This window comes from Arvicola amphibius, chromosome 10, assembly GCF_903992535.2.
Source record: "Arvicola amphibius chromosome 10, mArvAmp1.2, whole genome shotgun sequence".
NCBI lineage: Eukaryota > Metazoa > Chordata > Mammalia > Rodentia > Cricetidae > Arvicola > Arvicola amphibius.
In genome coordinates, this window is record NC_052056.1 from 103632104 (window position 1) to 103660009 (window position 27906).

At 43.2% G+C, this 27906-nt stretch overlaps 1 protein-coding gene across 4 annotated transcripts; it reads right to left on the bottom strand.

The window, feature by feature from the left end:
- Nucleotides 1-1059: 1059 nt before the first annotated feature.
- LOC119824595 (zinc finger protein 311) lies at nucleotides 1060-17179 on the bottom strand. Of its 4 annotated transcripts, XR_005287116.1 has the most exons (7): nucleotides 17069-17179; nucleotides 15428-15587; nucleotides 13664-13749; nucleotides 13199-13325; nucleotides 12063-12198; nucleotides 4457-4561; nucleotides 1060-3999 (listed from the first exon to the last, which is right to left on the bottom strand). XR_005287116.1 is itself a non-coding variant. In XM_038344839.1 (5 exons), the coding sequence occupies exons 2-5, from the start codon at nucleotides 15558-15560 to the stop codon at nucleotides 12002-12004; spliced, it is 543 nt and encodes a 180-aa protein (XP_038200767.1). In that variant the 5' UTR covers nucleotides 15561-15587; nucleotides 17069-17179; the 3' UTR covers nucleotides 11417-12001. The 4 variants fall into 4 exon arrangements, 3 of the variants coding, with proteins under 3 accessions (XP_038200767.1, XP_041911806.1, XP_038200769.1); XM_038344839.1 differs by lacking the exons at nucleotides 1060-3999; nucleotides 4457-4561 and having other exon boundaries at nucleotides 11417-12198; XM_042055872.1 differs by lacking the exons at nucleotides 1060-3999; nucleotides 4457-4561; nucleotides 13664-13749; nucleotides 17069-17179 and adding an exon at nucleotides 16837-17062 and having other exon boundaries at nucleotides 11417-12198.
- Between the last annotated feature and the right edge of the window lie 10727 nt (nucleotides 17180-27906).

Sequence of the window (27906 nt, forward strand, 5' to 3'; positions counted from 1 at the left end):
GCTGCTCTTACAGAGAACAGGATTTTGATTCTCAACACCCATGTGGCAGCCCAAAATTATAAACTCCAGTTTCAGGGGATCTGATGTCCTCTTCTGGCCTTTATGGAGACTCACTTCTTATGAGAAAGTCTCACAGAGGAGCTTGCTGCAGGCAAGAAGGTGAGGAATTCCACGTTGCTCGTGCTTTCAGCTGGGGCCTCCAGGCTTGGTTCAAAACAAGAGTCTAAGAGCATTGAACACACCTTTATTCAAGTAGAAGTACAAAGCACGTTCCTAACCCAAATGCGTACATATGATTTTTACAGATTCTGCTACTTAAGGATGAGTCAATCCTCTGCCTCAGTCACCACAGGTGACTATTGGTCTCATAAGTAAGAGTATACAAGTTTGATAGGGACCAAAAAAAAAAAAAACATGCATTTTTTTCATTGCTTTACATTTAGATCAATTTGATATATATTGATTTTATCTTGCCCTGATGAAACACTACGATTGCTGATGGCAAGAAGTAAAATACAGTGGTAGGACTATCCTAGAGGTTAGCCACAAGGTTTACAGAGTGCATTTATCTTATATATTGGTTGAGGATCCTAGGGAACATTACAACATTTGAACTATGAAAGCCTCAACTGCTTGATTGACGACTAGAATTTTAAATAATCTTTTCTTATTCATAAAATGTTATGAATTTTAAGGTGAAAAAAAAATGCCTTGACATCATGTAAAGAATCATGAACTCTATGCAGTATAGGGCAGGGCACCCTGAACTCAATACCTGTGATCACATCTATAAATCAAAACAGCCATGACTTTTATATGGCCTGTAGATTCTATGAATACAAAAATAAAATCCAGGCACAGGAGCGCATGCCCTATAATCACCAGCTACTTGGGACGGCAGGAAGATTGCTATGAAACCCAGGAATTCAAGACCAGCTGGGCAACAACAGTACAAACTGCATCTCAACAAAAGTATGGCAATGCACAAACAACTGTGCACAAAGCCCTAAGCTTCAAAATGCCTACCCTGGCTTGAGGAGGCGTGGAGGGAGGGGGGAGGGACAGATAAAGAAGCATCCTAATGGTCACAATTTTACCAGGAACGGACCTGCCCACTCTCTTGAAATACTGTCTAGATACATCACTAAGAACAGCCAACATCTTTATTAGAAGGCTGTTTTTCCTTACCCAATTTTGATTAGTGTGTTCTTTGTTTCCCTATCAAAAAGCAGACCTGAGCATTTTGTTGGCCTTCAATATAGGCGTATAAAAGGTTTCTAAAACGTACACATACATGCAAAGTAGGCACTGAATGAATGTAGCTAGGCTACCAGGAAGTCTTACTAGCTCCCTGATTGTCTTGGCATTCTTCTAGAGGGCGTGTGGATGCAAACAAGGCAGCTAAAAAACTCAGGCATTACTTGTAAGTGTTTGGGTGCCTGCCACAAACTCAGGAAGACTGAATCCTCCAAAGGTGGATGGCTAATACGGAAATACAACTCTAAAGGAAGCTTCACCCACAGAAGAGAAGATCCCACAGAACAGTGTCCAGCTAGAGATAAGCTTACAACCAGGACATCATTTAAAGATTCCTATGAGAATGCAGAAATCAACAGAGGGCCACGGGTAGGCTATAGAACTAGCATGTAGGGTCCTCAGAAAAGAAAGGCCCAAGTCTCCTGTGGAGACTCACACTCCTTGGCACTTAAGCCAAGAACAGAAGAAAGCTCACAGAGCTACTGTCAGAAGCATGTCAACCATTGGTACAAAACAGCATCCTAGGCAAACTGTGAATATGAATCAATTTAAGGAAAAACATGTTTTAATGTGTATAGGCCAAATATTAAACTCACTTAAAATGAGTTCGATAAATAAAAATACACGTACCTACTTAGAATACTTATTAAAGGATGCTGTGAGAAAACCCGTTCACCCAAATATCTTCTGGATTAGTTATTCTACACTGAAAACACTGGAACTAAATAGGAATAATTACACACAAGAAGTAACCATTTTCTCTCCAACACTTTGATATGGATAAGGCCTGAAACAGAGTGGTAGTTTCACCGTTTGCATTCTATCACTCTCAACTGGTGCAGACGTTCCGATCTTACCATTTTTATCATCGTTGATTCTCACCTGGTATATTCTGATGACAGATGAACCCCTGCTCACAGATTTGCAATGTTACTACACCCAAGTGATTTTTCTTCGCGGTATTGATTCTTCTACGTGAGCAAGTACTGGGCATGACTGAGTTTTCTCACATACATACTTATCTTCACAGATTTTCTGCAGGGCAACAAATGTGACACTGAACCAACAAGGTAGAAGACAGATGGCTTTTTCACATTTGACAGTGGAATTCTACTCCAATACAAATCCACCAACTGGGACTAAGGTATGAAAATAAGCTGAAGAATGTACCATGTCCCTATATATTCTAGCACTGACTTACAGGAGTCAATGAAGAGTTTAACATCAAAATACTTCCTAATATTCATCACCTTCAGCGGGTTTCTCTCTGGTATGAATTTTGATGCTGTCCAAGGGCCAGAATATGACTGAAGACATTACCACATTCAGTACATATGTGACTATTACAGTCTTTCTCACATACTGAATGAGGCCTGAACTTGACTAAATGTCTCCCCAAGTTCATTGCATTCATAAGGTTTCTCTTTGGTATGGACCCTTTCATTCTGGACAAGGTGGGCTCTCTGACTGAAGTTCTCGGTCCCATGCATCACAATCAAAGACTCTCTCTCTAAGTGAACTTCTTGTCTGCAGAGTAAGATCGGAGTTGTACTGAAAGTTTCTTCATAATCGTTTGTAATCATATGATTTCTCTTTCCTGGTGGCATTTTGTGATGCTGAATAAGGCATGAGGTTTGGCTGAAAGCTTTTCCACACTCATTACATTCATGTAGTTTCTCTCCCATGTGAATTCTTTGAGCTGAATAAGATGGGAGTTCAGTCTGAAGTCTTTCCCACATTCAGTACACGTGTAGGGCTTTTCTCGGAAACGGGCTCCTTTGCTGTTTCACATAGGCCAGCCCACACTCATCATACTCGTAGGGCTTCTCTTGATGATGTACTCTCTGATGTTCAACGAGATATGAGGTGTGGCAGAAGTCACGCAACACACGGTACATTTACAGGCCATGTACCTTGTGAGTTCTCTGATGCTGTGGGTAAGATGCACACTTCGGCTTGAAGACTCTCTCACAGCTGCCACACTTGTAAGACTTGGCTTTGGCCTGAACCTTCTTATGCTGAAGCACATCTGAGCTCTGGCCACATGACTTCTCAGGGACATCACAGGATTTATCAGACGCTTCACATTTGTAGGATTTCTCTCTAGTGTGTATTCTTTTATGTCGACTAAGACTTGAGCTCTGACTGAAAGATTTCTCACATTCCTTACATTTGTAGGGTTTCTCTCTTGTGTGAATTCTCTCTGATGTCTAGTAAGAGCTGAGGCCTGATGGAAGGTTTTCCCACACGTATCACCATTTATAGGACCTGTCAGTGGTAGGCATGTTCTCCCATTTATTAAGGTGGGACAGATCCATTAAGCTTTCTTTATAGTCACTACTCTGTGTCAGATTTATGGGTTCTTGTTCACCAACAGCTGGGTTCTGGTTGAAGTTCATGTCATACTTATTGTCATCAATGGTCCTGTATTCTAAGAACTCTCTGATCTGTATCAAGTGTAGAGTCTAGACTGAAGCTTTTTTCAGGTTCACTGTTCTTCTCATTGGTGAAGTTTTTCTTGCTGATTGTTATTTGTCTAAACTCTCTCTCCAGAAAGAGAAATTTCCTTAGAATTTCCTGGAGCCTTTCTAATCTGTCCTCAGATTTATACACCTCTCTGGTCTCAGGAACTTGGGTAATATTCTGTTTGAATTTTCCTACTCTCACTTTGTATGAATGTACTTCTTCTGAATTTTCCGCTTAGGGACCAACAGCTTGTTTTCTCTTCTCTGGTCTCTCCATCTAATACAATATATAAATAGAAAATGCAAATGTAATCTGTACCCTGTGCTTACAAAAATAAATAAATAAAATGAGGAAACTAAATAATGTAGTATCCTCAAAGATAAACAAATTTTATTTACTTCAAAAACCAAGCACAAAATTTCAACAGCAGATTTAAGGGCAAGAACAGCAGGAGCAAGGTGGGACAGAAATGGATCAAAGGGTGATACAAACAGGCTATTGTAGCAAAGTAAAACAACAGGCAGTAAGAAATTTCAAAGGGACAAATATAAAAATGGGTTAAAATATACTATAACTTGAACTGGGACCTAGCACACTTGTATAAAGAATTACTAACTGTAATCACAGGCAGGCTCTCTTCACAGAGAGTTGTGAATGAGCTCAGTCAGAACTTGGCTCAACGCCTGAACTTTAGGTCTCCACTGATTCATGTGACAGGTTCTGCCTTACTCACCTGAACAGTTATCTCTTATGACTTCTCTATTCTTAGTTTCCAGATCAAAGACCTGTAGATCTTGTTCCCGCTGGGAGATCCCATCAGGCTTGGAAACTGGAAATCCTGCTCACAGAGAAGGAAATGGAATATGGCAATTTATCCTCAGAGCTACACTGCCCTCTTTTCTTTTTAGTAATGATTAGTACAGAAGATAAGTTCTGAGAAGACATTGGTCAGGAAGACCTAGAGAATGAAGGTCCTCTAAGGAGTTCAGACTTGTACTCTGGTAAAGGGTATGCTAATGGGAGAGTTTGTAACTTGGAAGCAGCAACTTTCATTCAAATACAATTCAGGGAACTCATGCATGGGTGTGCGTACCTGTCTTCACAGAAGTTATCGTTAGTATTCCTGTGGCCTAGGTTACAATGTTGGTATTAGTCCTGGTCTACAAGTACCAAATTGTATCCTCAAAATGTAATCCAAACACGTGCTACATAGCAAGTTAAAGTATAGCAGCAAATCAGTAATAAACAAATAAATTTAGCAAAAAACAGTAAGACAAACAAGTTCAATAAACAACACCAAAACAGAAATTATTTCTGGTTCTCTTCAGCACAGTAGGGTAACAATTGAAACAATTTACAACTTAATTTTAATTAATAAGATTTTAAAATCCCCAACATATTACTTCAAGGGATAGACAGATGGCACAGTAGTTAATAACACTTAACGGCTATTGCAGGGATAAGTTTAGTTTCCAGCATTCACATGGCAGCTCAGACTGGCTATAATTTATTCCAGGGAATTTGAAATCCTCTTCTGGCCTCCCTGGGCACCTGCACTCATGCGCACATACCCACACTCAAGACACGTACAAAAAGATGATTGCCCAAGTCTACATAACAAGTTCCAGGACAGCCAGAACTGCATAATGAGACATTATCTCAAAACAAAATTACTGAAGGGATGGAATGCTGATTTGCCCTCATCTGATCACTAAAAGTACTGAATTATCATAATGTTCCATGAAATTGTTCAAATATCTTGATTTCTTAAAAAAAAAAAAAAAAAAAGAAGCAATCTGTTTCAGTGCTCAGAGGAACAAATTCATGCCACATCTTCAAACCAGAATTAGCTTATACTCTTTTTGTTGACTCAACAACCATTTATGGGGTTCCGCTTACATGAAAAGAATGGTGGAGCCGGGTGGTGGTGGTGGTGCACGCCTTTAATCCCAGCACTCGGGAGGCAGAGGCCAGAGGATCTCTGAGTTCGAGGCCAGCCTGGTCTACAAGAGCTAGTTCCAGGACAGACTCTAGAAACTACAGGGAAACCCTGTCTCGAAAAACCAAAAAAAGAATGGTGGGGATAGAGAGTCCAAGCAAAAGGGACAACCCATCTCAAACAACTGAAGGACCTCACCTTCTAAATACAGAGACAGCTATAAACGCTGACTATAACACACTACAGTGAAGGATAGTAAAAGTACACTTAAAAGAAACTTTTTATTGCTGAGAAGACTCCTTACATCGCCGTTTGGGGGAGGAGGGGTCTTGAGACAGGTCTGTAGCCCATGCTTGCAAGGAACTCACTGTATAGCACAGGTTTGTATCAAATAGGACAAACCTGCCTCAGGCTAGAGCAGCTCCATCTCTTTTGATATTAATGCAACAGGAAAAACAGAATTTTGATGCTGTTAATATCAAGGGCAGTTTTTATATGTCCTGAGCAAAGAAAGTATCAGGGAGCACATATAAAAGATAAATACTGCATAGCTAATTTATTACTTGTTCCTCTTATCCTAGTATGTCACCATGTAATGAGTGGTGTTTGATTTATTTATTTATTTATTATGTATATAATATTCTGTCTGTGTCTATACCTGCAGGCCAGAAGAGGGCACCAGACCCCATTACAGATGGTTGTGAGCCACCATGTGGTTGCTGGGAATTGAATTCAGGACCTTTGGTAGAGCAGGCAATGCTCTTAACCTCTGAGCCATCTTTCCAGCCCGTGTTTATGGATTCTTAAAAATGGCTTAAGGGTGGGGCGGTGGTGGTATACACCTTTAATCCCAGCACTCTGAGCAGAGGTATATGGATCTCTGTGAATTCAAGGCCAGCCTAGTCTACAGAATTAGTTCCAGGACAGTTAGGGCTGTTAAACAGAAAAATCCTGTCTCAAAAAAACAAAGCAAAAAAAGGGATGAGCTGAGTTGCCCATCACCTGAGGAACTGATAATGACAATGTGATGCATATACACAATACAATTTTATTCAGCTATGAAGAAAAATGAAGAAGCTGAGACATGGCTCAGCAGTTTGAGTGTATTGCATTTACAGAGGACCTGAGTGTGATTCCCAGCACCTGTGTCAGGCTGCTTACAACAGCCTGTAAATCCAGCTCAAGAGATCTGGATGAGCCCTCTGGACTCTAAATGCACATGCCGCACACAATTAAAGTAAGCCTTTAAAAAGAAAAACAAAATTTGTAGAAAAATGAAGCTGGAAATGTTATATTGAATGAGGTCACCCAGGTCCAGAAGGTTGCAGTTTCCAGATTTCTGTGTTTAACTTAGTATCTGGACAAATGAGGAAGTTAAAATGGACTTGGGGGTCAGGGGGAGTGTTCAAGGAAAGAGAATAGTGGAAAACACAGAACACAGAAAATCGGAAGGAAATACTGGAGTGAAAAGGGTTAAATGTGAATGGAGGCGAGATGGGGTGGGATAAGGAGATGGGGGAGATGATGATGCTATATGTAAAGGTCACATGGAAACCTACTGTAAGCTAATTTAAAAGGGTGGGGGGCTAATCCCAACACTGGAGAGGCAGAGTAAGGAGATCTCTGTGTGTTTGAAACCAGCTTGTTGTTTACAGTAAGTTCCCAGCCAGCCAGGTTAAGGGAGGTTATGTTGCATGGGTACATGATATTGCCTCCCCAAACCACAGGTAAATTAAATGAAGTACCAATGATAGGTGTGAAATATCTGCCTAAGTTGTTGACTGGAGTGGCTTCAGAGCTCCCCCTCCCCGAAGTATACAGGATATTGCTATTGCTCTTGGCCTGGTTGCCTCCCAGAACTAAGTGAGGCTCTATTACTGAAAAGACCATACATACCTTAACTTCAGGACATAAAGAAATCAAGTTGGAAACTTCCATCTTTGCTGGCTAGTTTTCATAGTGCCAGAGGTGCTATGCAGGATACTGGGGAATAAAACCAATGTCAAGCTACCATACTTTCCTGCTAGGCAAGCTGTGCCCACTGACACAATAACATTATAACCATTATGGAGATAACCTAGCACTTCCTCATTGGATTTGAGCCTGTTCTAAAGGAAAAAAAATGTATGCCTGGGTAGTATAAACCTAGCCAAAAACTCACAGCTGGAGAGATTATAGGCCCTACTTTTGTTCTGCTAAATGGACATGGTGTCAACCTGTCTTCTAAATATGCTTATACTGACAAATTAGTGCTGCTTTCGGCTATGGTCAGAGAAGCTGCTATATGGAGTAGGTGACATTTAATGGAGAATCTAACTAGTCAAAAAGTTGAACAAGTGACTGTCAACTGCTCAGCCCAAAAGAGAACACTGGATCAGCCCCTCCATAACTCATGAGAGAAGAGGTTTACGTAGTGGGAACAGCGTATGAAACAAAAGTTGTTGCTTTCAGGAGCTCATGGTAGCAGTGGGTGGTTACCTATGTAAGACTGGTCCCACTGCTGGGTGGTGGTGGCCCACATCTTTAATCCCAGCACTTGGGAGGCAGAGGCAAGAGCATTTCTGAGTTTTAGGCCAGCCTGGTATACAGAGTGAGTTCAAGGACAGCCAGATCTACACAGAGAAACTTTCTCAAAAAAAAAAGATAGGGCCCTCAACATTCCAATATGGATAGAGGAATGACTCAAAATCCTACCTTTTCTTGCTCATCCAGAGGACCCAGGTTTGGGTTCAATTCCCAGCACCCACTCAACTGTCTATAACTCCAATTCCAGAGGATCCAACACTCCACAGACATACATGCAGGTAAAACACCAATGAACATGAAATAAAACTTTGTAATAATTAATTAATTAATTGGCTGCAGAGATAGCTATGGGTGCTGGGGACCAAACTCTTATATTTTTGGTTGTGAGCCTAGCCTTTAATGGCTGAGCCATCTCTCCAGCCCAATAAATCTTTTTTTTTTTTTGGTTTTTTTGAGACAGGGTTTCTCTGCAGCTTTACAGCCTGTCCTGGAGCTAGCTCTTGTAGACCAGGCTGGTCTTGAACTCACAGAGATCCGCCTGCCTCTGCCTCCCGAGTGCTGGGATTAAAGGCGTGCGCCACCACTGCCTAGCTCCAATAAATCTTTTTTTTTTTTTTTTTTTTTTTTGGTTTTTCGAGACAGGGTTTCCCTGTAGTTTCTAGAGCCTGTCCTGGAACTAGCTCTTGTAGACCAGGCTGGCCTCGAACTCAGAGATCCGGCTGCCTCTGCCTCCCGAGTGCTGGGATTAAAGGCGTGCGCCACCACCGCCCGGCCAATAAATCATTTTTTAAAACTGGTCTCAGGCATTATCACCACTAATAATGCTCCTGGATAGCCCAGAACCATGAATCTTGTATCCTGCATTTCTTTTTTTGTTTGGTTTCTCAAGACAGTTTCTCAGTGTAGCCTTGGCCATCCTCAAACTCTCTCTGTATACCAGGCTGACCTCAGAGATTCACTTGCCTCTGCCTCTCACAAGCCTGAACTTCTTTTGAAAAGCAGCTTATAGGGTGCCAATTTTGCACCCAAATGTCACCATAACAGCTACCCAATTTTGTAAAAAGGAACATTTGGGGACTGCATAGATGCCTTAGATGTTAAAAAAAAAAAATTGTTACTCTTGGGAAGGACTCAGATTTAATTCCCAGTACTCATAGGGGTTTACAGCTATACATAACTCCAATTTCAGAGGTTTCAATGCCCTCTTCTGACTTCCACAGGCACAAGCATGAACGTGGTACACACACAAATAAGCAAAACACACATAAAATGAATTAATCTGAAAAAAAAAAAACTTTAAAGGACATTTAGCCTGGAAAATATACGAACCTTGGGAGACCAGGTGAGAATAAGATCAGAATAGATGCATGAACAGCATGCACTGTTTCTGAATCCCAGTTGGGGGTTTAAGCAGTCAATCCCTTTTAGACTCTTAACTGGGATCTTCATGTCAGATGGAAGTACTGCTAAACTACAATAGCAGTTGCCTCTACACATATGGCTTGGGGTTTACATCCCTACCATGCCAAATAATATTTATAGTGTAAAAATGTAACACAAGGGCCAGGCATGGTGGTGCAGCACACCTGTTTTTTGTTTTGTTTTGGAGACAAGGTCTCACTGTGTAGCTTTGGCTGGCCTTACAGAGATATATTTGCCACTACTTCCCAAGTGTTGAGATTAAATCTGTGCACCACAATACCTGGCTCAACCCTTGCCTTCAATCCCAGTACTCAGGAAACAGATCTCTCTTCACCCTGGACAGACTGGTCTATACAGAGTTACAGGATGCCTGACTTAAAACAAAAACAAACAAAAAACCCAGAATTTTAATGTCATATGTGACTGACCTATTGTGCCAAGCATACAAAAAACTAAGACAGCATGTGCCTCAGGGAAAGAACCAGGTCCCAAACCTAATTTCTCAGAGCCTCGGTTTTCTCATGAGTAATTAATACTATCTTGCATAGACAGTGAGATTGCTTAGTAAAGGTGCTTGATCTAAGTTCAACCCCCAGAACCCACCTAGCACAAGGATAGAACCAAGTGGAAAGCTGGCCTCTGACCTTGACACACAAGCCGCAGCATGCGACACCCCAACCCACAAAATTAGCGAATGAATGAAACTTTTTAAAGGTTTTTTTTTTCTTGAGACAAGGTTTCTGTGTAGCCCTAGTTGTCCTAGATTTCACTCTGTAGTCCAGACAAGCCTCGAACTCAAGATCTGCCTGCATCTACCTCCCCAGTGCTGAGATTAGAGGCTTTAAAAAAGGCCTTTTCTTCTTTTTCTTTTTTTGGTTTTTTGAAACAGGGTTTCTCTGTGTTGCTTTGTTGCCTGCCCTGGAACTAGCTCTTGTAGACCAGGCTGGCCTCAAACTCAAAGAGATCCGCCTGCCTCTGCCTCCCAAGTGCTGGGATTAAAGGTGTGCGCCACCACCACCTGGCTAAAAAGGCCTTTTCAAAGAGTAACATCCTCTACTCACTGTTGAGTTACAGCAAGGATTAAATGAGATATACATATACATTGCATGTAGTATAAAGAGAAAAGACATGACAGTAGTAAACATTTTGTGCAAGTCACTGTTGCTTCCAAGACATCAAACTTTTTTTTTAAACTCAGCCATCTATTTATTTGCTGCTGTCTAGTGCAAAGACTTAACAAAGAAACTAACCTGGTTGCAGTGACAAATAAAAATACAGCCATGGAAAAATCATACACTGGAAAGGGAGCCTAAGCATAGATTGAATTATAAAGTACTTATGTTATAATCCCAAACACTAAGTAAAATTAGTAAACATATGTAACCTTAGATTCCAAATGGAGTATGGTGACCCACAAAAATAAATTCCCAAGAATGTTAAAAATAGTTGCTAAGAATATGCAGGCTTGGTCGAGCAGTGGTGGCGTGCGCCTTTAATCCCAGTGCTCCATAGGCAGAATCAGGCAACCTCTGTGAGTTCAAGGCCAACCTGGTCTACAGAGTGAGTTCCAGGACAGTGAGGGCTGTTACACAGAGAAACCTAGTTTCCAAAAAAAAAAACAAAAACAAACAAGAATATGCTGGCTTGATCACACTAGCAAGCTGGGAAGGACAGGAGGGTTTCTTGTAGTCTGTGGGTATGCATGTATGTAGGACAAGATAAAATGAAATAAAGTTCCACCTGGTAATATACTATAGGCTTGTGCTAAACTACTACAAAATTTCTTTACTACAAAAAGTACACAAGTTAATTTTGGAAATTCTGTATTAGGTAAAATTAACAGTAGTTTACAATTATATATAATCATTTTACAATTTACAAAGCTTTAAAATATACATCAATTTTGATGCCCTGAACTATTTAATTTTTGTGCCTCCCCCCTCCCATCAAGGACAGAGTTAAGAACACTTAATTAGAAAAGGTAATATAAATACATCAGTTGGTATGGTACCACAAAAAATCAGGGACAAGAAGACAGAACTTTAAAGGAAGGATAAAATTATACCAAACATGAGGAAAGTTTGGGAGTCACAAGAAAGTGAGGTAAAACAGTGGACAGGCTATATTCACTAGTAGATGAGCACATAACATGTGGTCCCTGCTCTAAAGTAACAAGAAATTGACGGTAACTGAAGAGACAGGGTTAGCTTTGTGGCTTCTCACACAAGTAGCTGACCAAGTGTGGTTTATGAATGAAATGAGTTCCAAATGCATGTGATTTTAAAGAAGGCTTCCACATAAGAGATTCACCAAAGGTCATTTGGGGATCAGCAACTTTACATAATGGTGGCATCCCAAGGAACATCTATTCCATCAACCAAATTTAATATCTTACAATCTTGGAAAAGGAGTTTCCGTGCAGGGACGAGTACTACCGATGGAAAGCCGATACCTGGGCCATCTCTTGGTGATTCCTGCCGTTAGGACTGCAAGTGTTTCTCCAGAGAAAGCACTTGCCTGGGTATGACTCAGGGCTGGGCAGGAATTCACACAATGAATCCGGGTGGTGGGAAGACGGAGAAGTATGCCTATAAAGATCAAAGAGCCAGGAATGGAAAACACACTGAAAAACCTTCCCAATGAGCAAACTGCCTCCCCACAGGTAAGAAAACTTCTTAGATCCAACATGAAATCAAGAAGGTTAAAAAACAACAACAAAACAAAAAAACAAACAAAAAACCCTAAGTGCTACCAAAAAAAAAATTGGTGGAGAAAGTTTTAACTATAGACATAAATGCACAAGAGTGGATGCAAGATCAAAGACAGGCCAAAATAAAGGGGGGAAGCAAAGCTCACATCAAGGAGTTTGCCAAAAATCCTGTCCCTCCCCTGCCCCCCTCACAGGTATTTCTCAACATCACTATATAAATTGCCTAATCCAAGTCAGCCTCAAAAAAACAAAGAAATATGATTTAAGAATTTAGCCTGCCTAGTATGGGATGTCTTAAGCCTTCTGCTGCATGGGGTATGGTTGCTTAGGATTACCACCTAGGTAATGCACTATAATATGTAATACCCACAGTGAGTCACAACTTTAAATGAAGTCTCTCAAACCTGTCTATTTGGAGATGAGTTTGAAGATCTTAAAAAGTGAGAGACTACTCAACAAGAAAGGTTTTAGCTTTTCTGTTAAATATGTGTTTCTTTACTGGAAAAACTCAGATAGAGGGCACAAAGGAAGAATCAGAACAGAGTCTAAGGGGTTGGGAAGATCCTTAAGACTCTCACTTTAAAAAAAAAAAAAAAACAAAAAAAAAAAACAGCCAAAACTCAACTGAGTTTCTCTTTGCTAACAGGAAACAGATGTCCTACAAAAGCAAGAAACATAACTGGGGATAAGGAGTAGAAAGAAGGTCTCCTCCTGATAACCAAAAGGAACCCTAATTTAACCCTCCCAGAGGAGATGACCTTAAAAATGGAGGGCTGAAACCTGAAACTTGAACATACTCTACGGACCACCTCGAAGACCTCACACCTACTCAGAAACAAGGAAGAAATTCAAATATTGAGCGACAGGAGGGTCCTTACCCAGTGAAACCACGTTTCCATAATTCTCTAACATCACTTCTCTGTAGAGCTCCCTCTGAACAGGGTCCAGGCATCCCCATTCCTCTCGAGTAAGATGCACAGCCACATCCTCGAATGTCACAAACTCCTGAAATAATAATTCTGGCTGCTTTCAGGAATGGGCTACCATTATAGCACCATGGCCAGAGAATGATAAACATGACACAGAGGGCATCTAGTGGCTACTGAGAGAGAACAGACTAGAACCTAGAGAATAAATCCCGTAAGTGCTCATCACAGTATTGTAAACAAAGGTGGTGGTGGGGAGATAGAAAACTTGTGTCAAATCCGGGTCTCTGAAGAGGATCTGTTCCCAAACTGCTTCTGAAAAGATTTCAGGCAAGTTTAACAAATGGAACAAAAGAGAGGCCACACTCAATCAGCAACAGGAAACCCTGAGGAAAAACAGAGGGTCCCTCAGCTCACCTGGTACCTGGCTGTCAGGAGCGCAGCTGCCTGGTCTCCTGGGCTTCCCTCATGGGGAAGAGCAGGCACCTGGGGAACAGGTGGAGCTGAGGGAGGAGAAAGGAGCCAAGAGTGAGAGCAGCCTTTTCACCAGGCTCCCTTTTCAGAAGATACTTCTCCTGCCCAAGGCACGTGTGGCATCCTCCTTCACATCATCATTCTAGTACAGTCAACAAACATTTACCAGGCTTTAGGTATGTCCACTCCTCCTTGGTAGCTGTTCCTACTTACATATGTTTAAGATTGTGATATGCATTTTATTAGGGTTCTCACTTTATCCTCAGGACATCCTCCCAAAAGGTTAAGTATTACACCTGTCGTTTGATGAGCAAAGCAAAGAATAAAGACAGATAACGTTTCCTGGCAAACCTGGTCCACAAGTAAAAAATATGGCCTCAAAAAACAACAACAAAAAAAGAAACCACAGAAAACAGCAGCAAAAAGAATGCTGAAGACCTAGCTCAACTGGTGGAGTGCTTGCTTGGCATGCATGATGCTCTGGGTTTGATGCCCAGCACCATATATTGGGTATGGTAGCACACAACTGTAATCTCAGCACCTAGAAAGTGGATGTAGAGGTATCAGAAGTTCAAAGTCACCAAAGCAAAGCAAAGTTCAATGCCAACCCGCACTACATAATAAGACTGTCTCAAGAGTTGAAGGGGACCAGGTATGATGGCACAAGCCAGTAATCCCCAGACTCAGGAGGCAGAAGCAGCAGAATTTCTGCGAGTTCAAGGCTACTTAGTGAGTTCCAGGACAGCCACAGCTATGTAGAGACCCTATCTCAAAACAACAAAAAAGTTGAAGGACTTGAGTGATTTATCCAGGGTCAGAGTTTTTAGCAAACTTTTGATATTTTCCCAGATACCATTTACTATAAACTCCATATGCCTTCTTTTTTTGTTACTGGGTACTGTTCTCTGCAACCACTGTATGAAACTTTCAGGAACAAGGAACATGTTTCTTCAGAATCCTTTACATGCTCCAACAATGCCCTCCACTTAACGCACTTAACGGCTGCTAACACACAAGTAATTTCAGGCACTAGCATTGGTAAGACACAGTTCTTACATAACAGAACCAGCAGCTAAGACTGTAATGAATGCCTATAATTTTAGTAGTTGGGAGACTGAGACAAAATTCATCCAAATCATGGGCTGGACAGTACTAGGCCAGCTAGGGCTACGTAGCAAACCTTGGGGGGGGGGGGGGTGGAGACGGGGACGACTGCCAAACCTACCTATCTAATACATGTACATGAATGTACAGTTAATATGTAACATTTGTGCATTTAAATGGACACTATGCTCAAATCAAGAAATTAAATGGTTGCTTTCTTGACCAAAATTAGATAATTCACAAACTGCTGTTGCAACAGAATAAATCATCAGCAAATAAGACACAAAGTGAAGGGAACACAGGGAGGGAAATTTTCTTTCTGGGTCTATGAGGAAGTGAAAACCAGGTAAGGCTAGTGAGATGTGGCAAAAGCAGCCTATCTTAAAAAATTATTCGAGATGTGGTGACAAGTCCACATTTTCTAAAGGACAAACAGCCAGGGCAGGACAGAAGGGCCCAAACCAGGAAGGAATCCCTTCTGTCCCTCCCTTCCAGTTCTTCCTCTTAGGGCCATCTTCTGACTCCAGCCCCTGACCTCTCACCAGGCCTAAGAATCCCTTAATACTCCCATTCTCCTGGAAATAAGTGTTGTCTCTGCCTTACCCCCAGTGAATCCCTGCTCCATCTCCGTGTCCTGCAGAAACTGAAGCTCTGGGGAAAGACATTCAGACTGGCTCTCCAAAGACTGAAACTGGACCCTTGGTGATCCTGCTGCTTCATGGGATATTTCCTCCATCCCTGTTCAGGAGGACAATGACCATCACTGCAGGATGAGAATAGGAGAAATTACTTAATACATATGGATAGATATTTAAGGAAAATTAGCAAAAAATAAAATTTAAGGTCAGCCCGGTCTACAGGGCAAGTTCCAGAACAGCCAGAGCTACACAGAAAAACCACTTCAAAAAACAACAAATAAACAAACAGAAGTAATCGATTCCAGGTGTCACTGTCCACAGAGCTAAGTTCCTCTAAATGCAATTAATTAATTAAAAGTGCATGGTAATTTGGGTGCAAAAAGGAAAAAAAATAAAAGGTTACCAAAATAATAGCCGGGCGGAGGTGGTGCATGCCTTTAATCCCAGCACTCGGGACATGAGGCAGGCTGATCTCTGTACATTCGAGGCCAGCCTGGTCTACAGAGAGAGTTCCAGAACAGGCTCCGAAGCTAAAGAAAAACCCTGTCTCAAAGTTACCAAAATAAACAGCAAAAAGAAAAAAACGGGAGCTGAAAATACATACAGCTCAAGGTATGAGTATTTCCTAGTGTGCACAAGGTCCTGACTTCAATCCCTAACACCCTTCCATACACACACACGAAAAAAAAAGGTATTAATCAGTTTCAAAATTTAAAACTCAAACTGTACGGTTTAAGAATTCCGTACTATTCTGACTCTACTGGAAATTCCAAATCTGTGGTATTAAAGTGTGTGTGTGTATTATATATGGCTGGGCCTGTAATCCCAGAACTTGGAAGATGTAGGCAGGAGTTCCTGTTCAGGAGTTTAAGGCTAGATTCAAGGCTGTCTCAAAAACAAAACAAAATAAGCTAGCCTCTAAAATAAAAAAAAATAAAAATAAAAAAAGAATCAACCAGTACAATCGCGTAGATCTCTCCATAGGGCGTTCTAAGTATTTGGAGGCTCAAGTTCAGACCCGGAGAAACACGCCAGTTAAGATTACTCATTGTTTTTCTCAAAAGCAGGCCCCTTAGGAATTCTGTGGTAACCGGTTCTGCATTACTCAACGGGCCTGACGGCTAATGACACAAACCCGCTTTGGAGACGGACCCTTAGGGCAGGCTGGTGGGACCGCCTGGGCGCCGCACGAGGAAGGCTTGCGGCGTGCCTGGTGTCCTTCAGACCCAAGGACGCGCACACGGTTCCGTCCACCTTCCACCGCCCCCCGTGACGCTCCCGGCCCGTCCACAGGCCTCGCCCAGAGCCGCCCTCCATCCACTTCCCTTTTAGGTGAAGGTTCGGTCCCCAGAGGACGAAGTAGGCCACACCAACCTAGCTGCCACCGGGGCCCGGCTACTAGGTTCGCCAGCGCGGGGCCACTCCGGTTCCCCGGACTCGGCGACGAACCCGGGCTGAGGAGAAAACAGGGCCGCGAGCTCGGCCCTCCGCTCGCCCGGGCTCCGGAACAGCCGTCAGCCAGAACGCGGCGCCTCCTGCGCGTCCGCCGCACACCAAACAAGCGACCGCTCCCACGGCGACGCGACAGCGGTTCCGGGGGACTCACCCAGGTAGAGAGGCGGGTCTAGCGACTGTCCCGTCACGGAGACGCTCCTGGCTGAGCAGCGCCAGCCTTTCCGGGGCCACTCTCGACTGCTCCCAGCCTGGCGCTCGCGTCACTTCCGGCGGCGGAAGTGCACGGGAGGGCGGCTCCGGGGGAGGTTCCCGGATGAACGGCAGAGACTCGGGGCCTTTGGTAGGAGGACTTCAGGATCGCTGGACGAGCTCTTGGTTACTTATTTGCTTGGTTTTTCCAAGACCTAACTGAGGTCGCACGGCACTCCCTGCCGATTGAGGGCCTTCTTACATTAGTAAGGAGGGCGACAGATGTTGGAAAAGAGCCCCTGACTCGTCCCTGTCACTATCAGACCCTTGACGTTGGCCGCCGGGGGAGTCCACAAGGATTCCTGGGCAAAATGTGAATAAACACTAATAAAGCCTTCTCGGGCCCTCACAACCCTCGTGCCCAATACTGGTTTGGGTGGGCCTTGATTTTTCTGGGAAATGTCTGACCCCAAATTACCCACAGAAGGGGACGAACTAGGTGAAGGGGACTCCTTTATTTAGCGGGAAGGAAAAGTTAAAAATGACTCCTTTTTTTTTTTTTTTTTTTTTTTTTTTTTTTTTTTTTTGGTTTTTCGAGATAGGGTTTTCCTGTAGTTTCTAGAGCCTGTCCTGGAACTAGCTCTTGTAGACCAGGCTGGCCTCGAACTCAGAGATCCGCCTGCCTCTGCCTCCCGAGTGCTGGGATTAAAGGCGTGCGCCACCACCGCCCGGCTAAAATGACTCCTTTCTGACTCAGGCAGGAAACAGCAGCAAATGACCTTGCAGGTGTCATTTTTAAGAGGAGGAAAGTGGGAGATCTGGGTTAGAATGGGCTAGGGCGCGATGATAAAGGAGATAGGGGACAAGAGAGTAGGGGACACAGGAAAGGGTGGGGAGGTATTTGTCCCAGGGGGACAAAAGACTACTTCTGGATAGAGCGGAGACGGACTTGGCACATAGAAAAATGGTAGTTTATAAAGGTAAAGGGGGAAACCCTATGTTAGGACGAGGTGTTAATTTTAATTGGGCATGTTAATTAGGTGAGCCAAAGGGGGCTTTTTATTTCTGGACTTCAATATTTTGATAGCTGGACCTTGGTAGTCAGTCTCAGGAGGAAGTGGCCAAATAAGGGAATAGACCTTGGTGGCTAGCTTCAGGAATGTAACCTAATGGTTTTTAGCAAGGCACAGGGAATGAGGGAGAAGGGCAAGGCCTGCCAGAGCCACACGTTCTAGAGGACTAGTGTCCCTTCAACAAGTGTTGCTCTACTGGGAAAGAGCAAACACATTTTTCCCAAGTGGATTCACCCGAGGTCACCAAGATTTTTCTGTTAGGCAGTCCTTTGGGATTCGCAACCCCTTCCTCCATGTTTGCTTCCATGACACCATGAGTTGAGCAACTTCCTCAGACATGAGTTCTCTGCTGCTGTGGGCTGCTTCACTAGGCACAAAAGGAACAAGTTTAACTGAGGACTATCTGAAGCTGTGGGACAAAAGGAAATCTCCCTTCAGAGTTGATTACAAGGCTAAGAGTGCTGTAATTTTATGGTTTCCCTGGAAAGAAACCAGTGATGCCCAGAATCTTGTAATTTATAAACTTATAACTATCTAGTATTTGGAAGAACAACTGCTACATAAATCAAGTATTTAAAAATAATACTGCCCAGGGACTGAAGAGATAGCTCGGTGTTTAAGAACACTGTTACTCTTGCAGAAGATAAAGGTTCAGTTAGTTTTCAGATCCTCCTCCAGTTCCAGAGGAGGATCTGATACCCTCTTACCACTGGGAACACTGCACACCCTTGGTACTCAGATATCCATACAGGCAAAACACGAGAGACAGAGGCAGATGGATCTCTGATTTCGAGGCCAGCCTGGTCAACAGAGTCCCAGGTTGACCAGAGGTGTGCAGAGAAACCCTGTCTGCAAAAAGACAAAAAACAAACAACAAACAAAAAACACTTAAAATAAAAATGAATCTTCTTCGACTTGAAGAAATGGCTTAGCAATTAAAAGCCCTAACTGCTCTTACAGAGAACCAAAGCTCAGTTTCCAGCACCCATGTTAGCTCACAACCACCTGTAACTCCAGATCCAGAGGATGAAATGTTCTCTTCTGGCCTCTCTGGGCTCCCTCATACACGGCACATGCAAACACACACACACACACACACACACACACACAAACAAATCTTTTTTTTTTTTTTTTTTTTTTTTTTTTTTTTTTTTTTTTTGGTTTTTCGAGACAGGGTTTCTCGGCAGCTTTTTTAGAGCCTGGCCTGGAACTAGCTCTTGTAGACCAGGCTGGCCTCGAACTCACAGAGATCTGCCTGCCTCTGCCTCCCGAGTGCTGGGATTAAAGGCGTGCGCCACCACCGCCCGCACAAACAAATCTTAAAAGAAAAAGATACTGCTATTGTGGTGGCCTATGCTTGAAATCCTAGGACTCAGGCAGAGGCAAGTGAATCCTGAGTTCCCAACCTAGTGAGCTCCAGGCCATCCAGAACTACATAGTAAAACCCTGCTCAAAAACAAAAATAGGAGAAGGACGAAAGAAAGAAATCAGAGCTTAAGCCTCATAACAGGGTTTTTAAAAAGTGAGTGTATGCATGGGTGTGTGTTTATGGGGAGCTTTACGTGTGTCATGTCTGTGTAGGTGTGGGTACATGCGTGTGCATGTATCTGTCAGAGGATGATGTGGCCATTCCTCAGGCACTAACCACTTTTTTTTTAAGGCAGTCTATTGCTGCCCAATTAGGGTAGGCTGACAGCAAGCCTCAGGGATTTTCCTGTTTCTGCCTCTGCAGTAGGGGGATGACATCACCTGACTGGGATGATGACATATCACCTGACTACTGCTGCTGCTGCCTTTTTTTTTTTTTTTTTTTTTTTGAGACAGGATCTATTTAGTCCTGGCTGTCCTACAACCCATAGATGTGTCTGCTTCTACCTCTTAAGTGCAGGAATCAAAGGTGTGGGCTACCACACACAGTGACGCTTTATTTTTTTTAATGTGGGTTCTGGAGATTGAAGTTCGATCAGTATATTCTTGCAAACCCTTTATCATCTGAGCCATCGCCCCAGCTGTCACTCTGTCACTCCTTAGCTTTATCTCAGCCCTTTCCCCTCTTCACTGCGGCCTTGCTTCCTAATAGCAGCGTTTCTAGGTATTCTCCCTCTTTCTAATTCCAGGAAGTAAGCCTTTTGCTGGAGACAGTCTCCCAATGTAGTAACCCAGGCTATCTTGGAACTCACTGGGTAGCCCATACCGCCCTTAACTCAAGATCTTTCTTCTTTGCTTCCCAAGTGCTAGTAGGTTTATAGATGTGCATGTCTTAATTCTGGCCTTGATACTACCTCCCTAGTCACCAGGTTTATTTGGGTATGGGCATATGTCATGATTCTGGCTCATAAGACATGGGGTTGATCCACTGGGATATGTTTATGGAGGTTTCCCTTGCTCTCAGAAAACATGAGGAATGGGAGTGACTTTGTGGTTTTTGTTTTGCTTTGGGTTTTTGTTTTGTTTTGTTTTGTTTTGTTTTTGTAGCTTTGGAGCCGGTCCTGGAGTTCACTCTGTAGACAGGCTGGCCTCGAACTCACAGAGATCCACCTGTCTCTGCTTCCTAAGTACTGGGATTAAAGGTGTGTATCACCACCACCCAGTTTGGTTTTGGTTTTTTGAGGCAGGGTTTCTCTGTGTTGCCCTGGATGTCCTGGAACTAGCTCTGTTGATCAAGGTCTCAAATTTGGCGATCTACCTGCCTGCCTCCTGAGTACTGGGATTAAAAACATGTACCACCACCACCCGGCGACATCATATTTTAAATTCCTCAAATGTCTTTGAAATGACACAACATCCTGTGTATCAGAGCTTCAAGCCATAGACAACATCTGTAGCAAAAGTAAGTGACTGTGTACCACTGACAAGCAGCAAAGATGACACACCTAGTTGGATCTGGTAGTAATTCCAGCACTTTGGCATGAGAATTGCCACAAGTTTGAGGCCAATTTTGGGATACATAGTGAATCCTACGACAACTTGGGTTGTAGTGAAACCCTGTCTCAAAGAGAGAAAGGGATCAAGAAATTTCAGCAAGATGGCTCAGCATGGGGGAGGTGCTCAGTATGGGGACATACGGACCTGAGTTCATGAACAGACTCTCTGAGGAGAGAAGACTTTTGTTTTGTTTTGTCAATACAGGGTTTCTCTGTATAACCCTGGCTGCCCTGAAGCTCTCTGTAGACTAGACTGGTCTCAAACTCAGAGATCTGCCTGTCTCTGCCTCCCAAGTGCTGAGATTAAAGACGTGCACCACCATTGCCTGGCTGAGAAATGACTCTTGAAAATTCATATAAAAATAGAATGGGCCAGATGTGGTGGTGCATGGTGCATGTCTTTCTTCCATGTACTACAGAGGTCTACTTAGAGAGTTCCAGGCCAACAAGGGCTACATAGGGAGAGTCTTGTAAAAAAAAAAAAAAAAAAACAGACAGACAGACAGATAACATTTTAATTTATATGCCTGTGTCTGTGTATGGAATTTGTATATGTGAGTGCAGGTGCCCAGGGAGGCTGTAACATCTCCTGGGGCTGGGATTACTAGAGTTGTGGGTCACCTCACATGGGTGAGAGGGACTGAACTCAGATCCTTTGTAAGACCACTATGCACTCTTAACTGCTGAGCTATCTTTCTAGCCCTGGACAGGGTAATTTTATCACAGCAAAGTAACTAAGGCAGGTTCTTTTTTTAAAAAAAAAAAAAATAAAAAAACATAATTTCTTCATTGGTTCTTTGGGAATTTCAAATCACGCACCCCAATTCTTCTCACTTCCCAATTACTCCATATCTGCCCTTCACCTTACAGCATCCCCTCCCTAAAATAAAACCCTAAAATAAAATTTGAAAAAATAAAGCAGAAAACGTTTTGCTCCTCTGTCTTTCCTGCCTCTCCAACAGCTTTCCATTCGCCTTAGTGGCACTGGGAACTGCAGTGAGTCACTCGGCAGACCCTTTTGTCTATCAGCTTTACTTGCAAATGTTCATTACAGTTAGCCATTGGTCTAGTTCAAGGTCTCTGGCTTCTGGCACACCAGCTCCACTGGACCCTCTTCTAAACACATCTCGGATATCCCTCAGCTACCCTGAGTCATGGAGATCCTGAGGGTATTGTGCTGAAGGACCAGCTTCTTCACATGCTCTAGTAGATCACAGATGGAGCAGATGTTAGGGTGGGCGAACCCAAGATGCAGGCCTGGGTGGTAGTTGAGCTGGTCAGACCTGGCCACTGGGGACTCCCTCAGGCATGGGCAGAGCCAGTTCTCCCACACTAAGGCAAGTTCTTAGCAGAACATATTTAACTCTGGTTTATTTCATTACGCAAGATGATACTGTTGACCCAAGGGTTTATTGATCTAGACCTAGTAATGAGTCTGTGCTAAACCAGTCACTCTCTCAAGTTCAGTGATACCAGAATACTTGGAATATTCCTAAGCAAGCCTAGAGCAGTATATTATGTTGCTATATAATCAAACTCATCATTCTGCTTCTCTGAGAGTTAAGAAAGATCAAACAGCTTGTAAAGAGGTAAATTGCCTTTGACATTTATTCCAGAACACACATGTTCTTCAGTTTGGGGTTCCTCCTTGATGTCCCCTCATTTACTAATGATTTATTTTTCATATCCTTTGAAAAATATCCACAAAGCAAGTATAGTCTCCTTATTTTCCACTCCTACACCATTCTGATTTCAAGGTGTATTTCATAAGGAAGTTGGCAGCTTCACCAGTGTGTGTGTGTGTGTGTGTGTGTGTGTGTGTGTGTGTGTGTGTAATAGTAGTAGTAGTAGTAGTGTAAATTGTTGTTCTTTCCCTCCTCTGGAATTTCTCTAGGTTCCCTTTTCTCCTTAATGTTCCAGTGTTGTGGGATATTTGTACACTGTGTGAAGATGTTTTGCTGTGATTGATGTAATAAAAAACTGAACAGCTAATGGCTAGACAGGACTTCTGGGCAGAGAGAACTCTGGGAAGAAGACGGAGTCACCTGCCAGAGTTGAGGAAGCAGGATAGGCAGTATGGAGAGATGAGGTCATGGAATGTAGCAGAACATAGATTAGTATAAATGGGTTAATTTAAGTTATAAGAGCTGATGGGACAAGCCTAAACTAAGGCTGAGCTTTCATAATTAATAATAAGTCTCTGTGTCATTATTTTTGAGCTGGCGGCCCAAAGAAAAATCCATCTAAGCTAGGGAGCTTACATGGACTGACTTAGGCCCTCTGCATACGGATGACAATTATGTAGATTAGTCTGATTGTGGGGCCCCTAGTAGTGGGGTCAGAATCTGTCCCTGGCACATGAGCTGACTGTTTGGAACCTATTCCCCATGCAGGGATGCCTCGCCCAGTCTTGGTGCAGTGGGAGGAACTTCGTCCTATCTCAGCATGATATGACAGGCTTTGTTGCCTCCCGTGGGAGGCCTGCCCCTTTCTGAATGGAGAAAGAATGGATGGCGGGGGAGGGAGTAGGTGGGAGGTAGGAGGAGAGAACAGGAAGAGTGGAGGGAGAGGAAACTGGTTGGTGTGTAAAATAAATGAAAAAATTTCATAAAAAAAGAAAAATCCATTTACATTCCAGAGCTACTTTCTCTGATGAAGTTGTAGCATGATTTAAGACAAGGGTAGAAATGATGAAAGCATCTTTGATTTATCTTAACTCAAGCAAAAGAACAAGGCGTTGGAGGGATGACTCTGCTGATAAAAGCACCTAACACTCTTGCAAAAAACCTGAGTCCAGTTTCCAGCTGTTGGTAAACCAAGCCCTACCCACATGTGAAAGTTGTTCGAGCATAACTTATGAGAGTCAAATCTCTCCTTCCACCATGTATCGTCTAGGGATGGAACCGGGGTCAGACTTGTCAGCAAGCATCCTTACCAGCTGATCCCATCTTACTGGCCCCATGAACTTTCTGAGCTCTTGCTATGCAGCCAGTACCCTTTACATTTATCTTTCACTATGCCTTTATTGCGTAGGCAAGTTATATAAAAATCTCAAGTGACGCTTTATAGAGTTGAACAAAGCCCATTATGTCTACTTCCAAAACACTGCATTAATAACCAGTTCACTTTATCCCATGGATAATTCACTTGATTAACTGCCACATTGGCTAGCACTAATGTCATACACAGAGCAACTAGGTAAGTAAGATGGACCTACAGTTTCAGGTGTGGGAACGTCATTACGCTTTGCTGAAGTGACTATCTGCGGCATCCTTTTAACTCCCATAAATCCATAAACCTAGGTCAGATTAAAAATGTAGCTTAGTGGCATAGTATTTGCCTAATGAAGCCTGGATTCAATGCCATATGGAGATTCGGTGTGTTCAGTTGCTCACATCCATTTCCTAGAGCAAGAAATTTCTCCCTTTATAGAATTTCCTTATTCAGGACACACACAGCTATAAATCTCGTGTGAGGTCTGTTGCGTGGTGTAATACTTGTGGCATTCCTTGGCCCCTACACACCAAAGTACTCTTTCCTCTTTCACCACAAAACTCTAACCCCAGTGCCCTAAGTCAGACAGTTCATTACTGACTCCAGATCTAGTGGCTCTGACACCTCCTTCTAGCCTGTAGCAAGTCTTTCTCTGTACCACCAGCTCCCAAATAGCAACATGGAGACATTAATTATGAAAGCTTGACCTTAGTGTAGGCTTGTCCCACTAACTCTTATATCTTAAATTAACCCACTTATTTTAATCTACATCCTGTTGTGTAGCTCAGTACTTCATCTCTCCGTACTGCTCATGTTCCTTTCTGTGCCTGGCTGGCGACCCTGCCTTTCTTCTTCTCAAAGACCTCTCTGTGTCCAGAAGTCCCGCCTAACCTCTTCCTGACTAGCTATTGGCCATTCAGCTCTTTATTAAACCAATCATAGTGACACATCTTCACACAGTGTAAAGGAATGTTCTGCAACGCTGGCCCCTGCAGGCACCTGCACTCATGTGCACATACTCTCCCACAGATACACACAGAGAGAATTTAAACAAATCTTTAAAACGTTAAGGCAAACTCAGTGGTAGTGGCACATGCCTTTAATCTCAGCAGTCAGGAGACAGAGGCAGGTGGATGGATCTCTAAGTGTAAGGCCAGCCTAGTCTACAGAGTGAGTTCTAGTACAGCCAGAGCTATACAGAGAAACTGTATCTTGATATACAAAACAAACAAACAAATAAAAAGTTAAGCCCAAGAACAAAACTAGAATATGAGGCACACATGAAATGGGGGTGTAGACAGAAGTTTTTGTCCCGCCTGGTCCCACAGTCATTCAGTCCCAAATAAACACACAGAAGCTTATATTAGTTATAAACTGTTAGTAATAAGCTCAGGCTTATTACTAACTAGCTCTTACAACTTAAATTAACCCATAATTCTTATCTATGACTAGCTATGTGGCTTAGTACCTTTTCTCAGTAAGGCATCTCATTCTCTGCATGTGGATGACAACTGCATCTCTACCTTTCCTCTTCCCAGAATTCTCCTATTCTGGTTGCCCCACCTATACTTCCTGCCTGGCTACTGGCCAATCAGTGTTTTATTAAACCAATACAAGTGACAAATCTTTACAGTGTAGAAGAGCATTATCCTACAGCAGGAGGGATATCATTTACTGAAGCTCATGTAACCCACTGAATCAGATATAGACCTAGGCTGGGATGCCATTTACCTGATTCCCATATGCTTGTATTGTAAGGGGTCAGGAAAATGGAACTTTGTTCCCCTTTATTATAGAGTACACCTACCTTGGTAAATAGCTAGCCAAAGGTCACTTTGGATGGGGGGAGTTCTGTACGCACACTATCCTGTTGCACTCTTCCTTGAAGGAAGTAGCCTCTAGCCTCTAATCAATGGGTGCTAAGTATAGCTGCAAACTACATCTCAAGTTATCACTGCAGGCCATATCCCACCCCACATCATAAGTCAATGTCAGCAACTGAACAGGGCCCACCTTACCAAGGATTGTCAATACTCCAGCCATCATCAACCAAGAGCCCTCCTTGCCTCATAGTGAGTGACCAAGCTACTTCCCAAGCCCACCGATGAATGGCACCAACTGTCTGAGACCAAGCAGCACCAGAGACAGGGGTCAGAGCCATGTGACTAAGGGCATGCTCCTCAAGTGTGGGGAGATGACTCAATGAGCAGAGTACTTGTTGTGCAAGCTTGATATGTTGAGATCAGATCCCCAGAACACACTTTTAAAAAACTATGTGCAGTAGCACAAGAAGCTGTAATCCCAGCAGACCCCTACTAGGTGATGGGAGGCAGGAACAGGAGAGCGGTGGGAATTCTCAGAGCCAGTCAGCCTGGTATACACAGCAGTGAACAACAAGGTAGAAGGTGATGACCTCCATCTGGGGTTGTCCTCTGGTATGTGTGTGCTTGGTTTCACACATGACACACTCAAAGGCAAAGGACATCAAGCTTGCTGTAGTTCTGATAGAATTTAACTTTGGCCTGATCCCCAGCAGGGTTCTGGAGCTCAGGCAAGAGCAGTTTTTTTCCCGTGGGGCCAATGAATCAGTGTCATAGATTACGTCGGCCACTGGCTGGAGGCATAAAGGGGAGAAGTCCTAGGCAAGGCAACTGCAGTCTGTGGCGAATCACAGAGCACACACACAGTAGTTAAAAATGGTTTGGCAGCAGGGCAAAGGGGGCAAGGCTGGGGATATGTTTCAGTTGGTAGTCTAAAATGCATGAAACCCTGGGTTTGATCCCTAGAACCACATACAATCCAGCATGGTGGTACACACCTGTGATTCTATCACTAGGCAGTGGAGGCAGGAGAATCAATTCAAAGTCATCTTTCCCCCCTCCACATGAGTTCAAGTCAGCTTGGGTCTCTACACCATCATGCTATGACAAGGTACACAAGGGCAAAATAATAAAACTTGGTCCCATTCATTAGAAGGATTTAGCTGTTCACTTTATCTGTACTATAAGCTAGTCCACTAAGCAGCTTGTCCTTTGCAAAGACCCTCTCCTGTAACTTACGTGATTATTGACCAGCATCCCTCATTTCTCATAAATTTACAAATTAAACTTTTCCAGTTGAAAAATATTAGCTTTTTTCTGTCACACACCCCACTTCTCTCTCTCTCTCTCTCTCTCTCTCTCTCTCTCTCTCTCTCTCTCTCTCTCTCTCTCTCTCTCTCTCTCTCTCTCTCTTTCAATTTTTAGGGTTTCTGTATATTCTCTGGCTGTCCTGGAATTCACTCTGTAGATCAGGCTGGCCGAAAACTTACAAGATCCACCAGCCTCTGCCCCTTGACTGGTGGGATTAAAGACATGTGACACCACCGCCCAGTTTTCCACTGGAGACATGGTCTCACTGTCTGGCTTTGGATGGCCTGGAACCAGGTTGGCTGAGAACTCCAGAGGTACGCTACCACACCTAACAAGTCAAACTCTTAAAAACTTATGTGTTAGTGTATGCAAGTACCAAAGCACATGTGTGGAGGTCAGAGGACAATTTACAGAAGTTGGTTCTCTCCTTCCACTATGTGGCTCCTATGGACTGAACTCAAGTTGTTAATGTCAAGACTTGGAGGTCAGCCCTTTTCCCCACTGAGCCATCTCGCCGACCCTCAGGTACTTAATACTAGCTGACCTTATTGCTAGTAGAATCAAAATGAAAACAAATTGTGCTGTCTAGAGAAGCTGTAAACTGGAGGCAGCAGCAAGAACACATCCCACCCATCCTCTGAACCCCAATTTTGACAAAGAGAAAAACTTCAAGTCAAC

Excerpts from the sequence above, each read along its gene's own strand:
- LOC119824595 (XM_038344839.1), bottom strand. The coding sequence starts at position 15,560 with ATGGAGGAAATATCCCATGAAGCAGCAGGATCACCAAGGGTCCAGTTT. Across the intron at positions 13,326-13,663 it reads TCCTGACAGCCAGGTACCAG|GAGTTTGTGACATTCGAGGA; the intron begins GTGAGCTGAGGG and ends TTATTATTTCAG. Across the intron at positions 12,199-13,198 it reads TGGAAACGTGGTTTCACTGG|GCATACTTCTCCGTCTTCCC; the intron begins GTAAGGACCCTC and ends TGATCTTTATAG.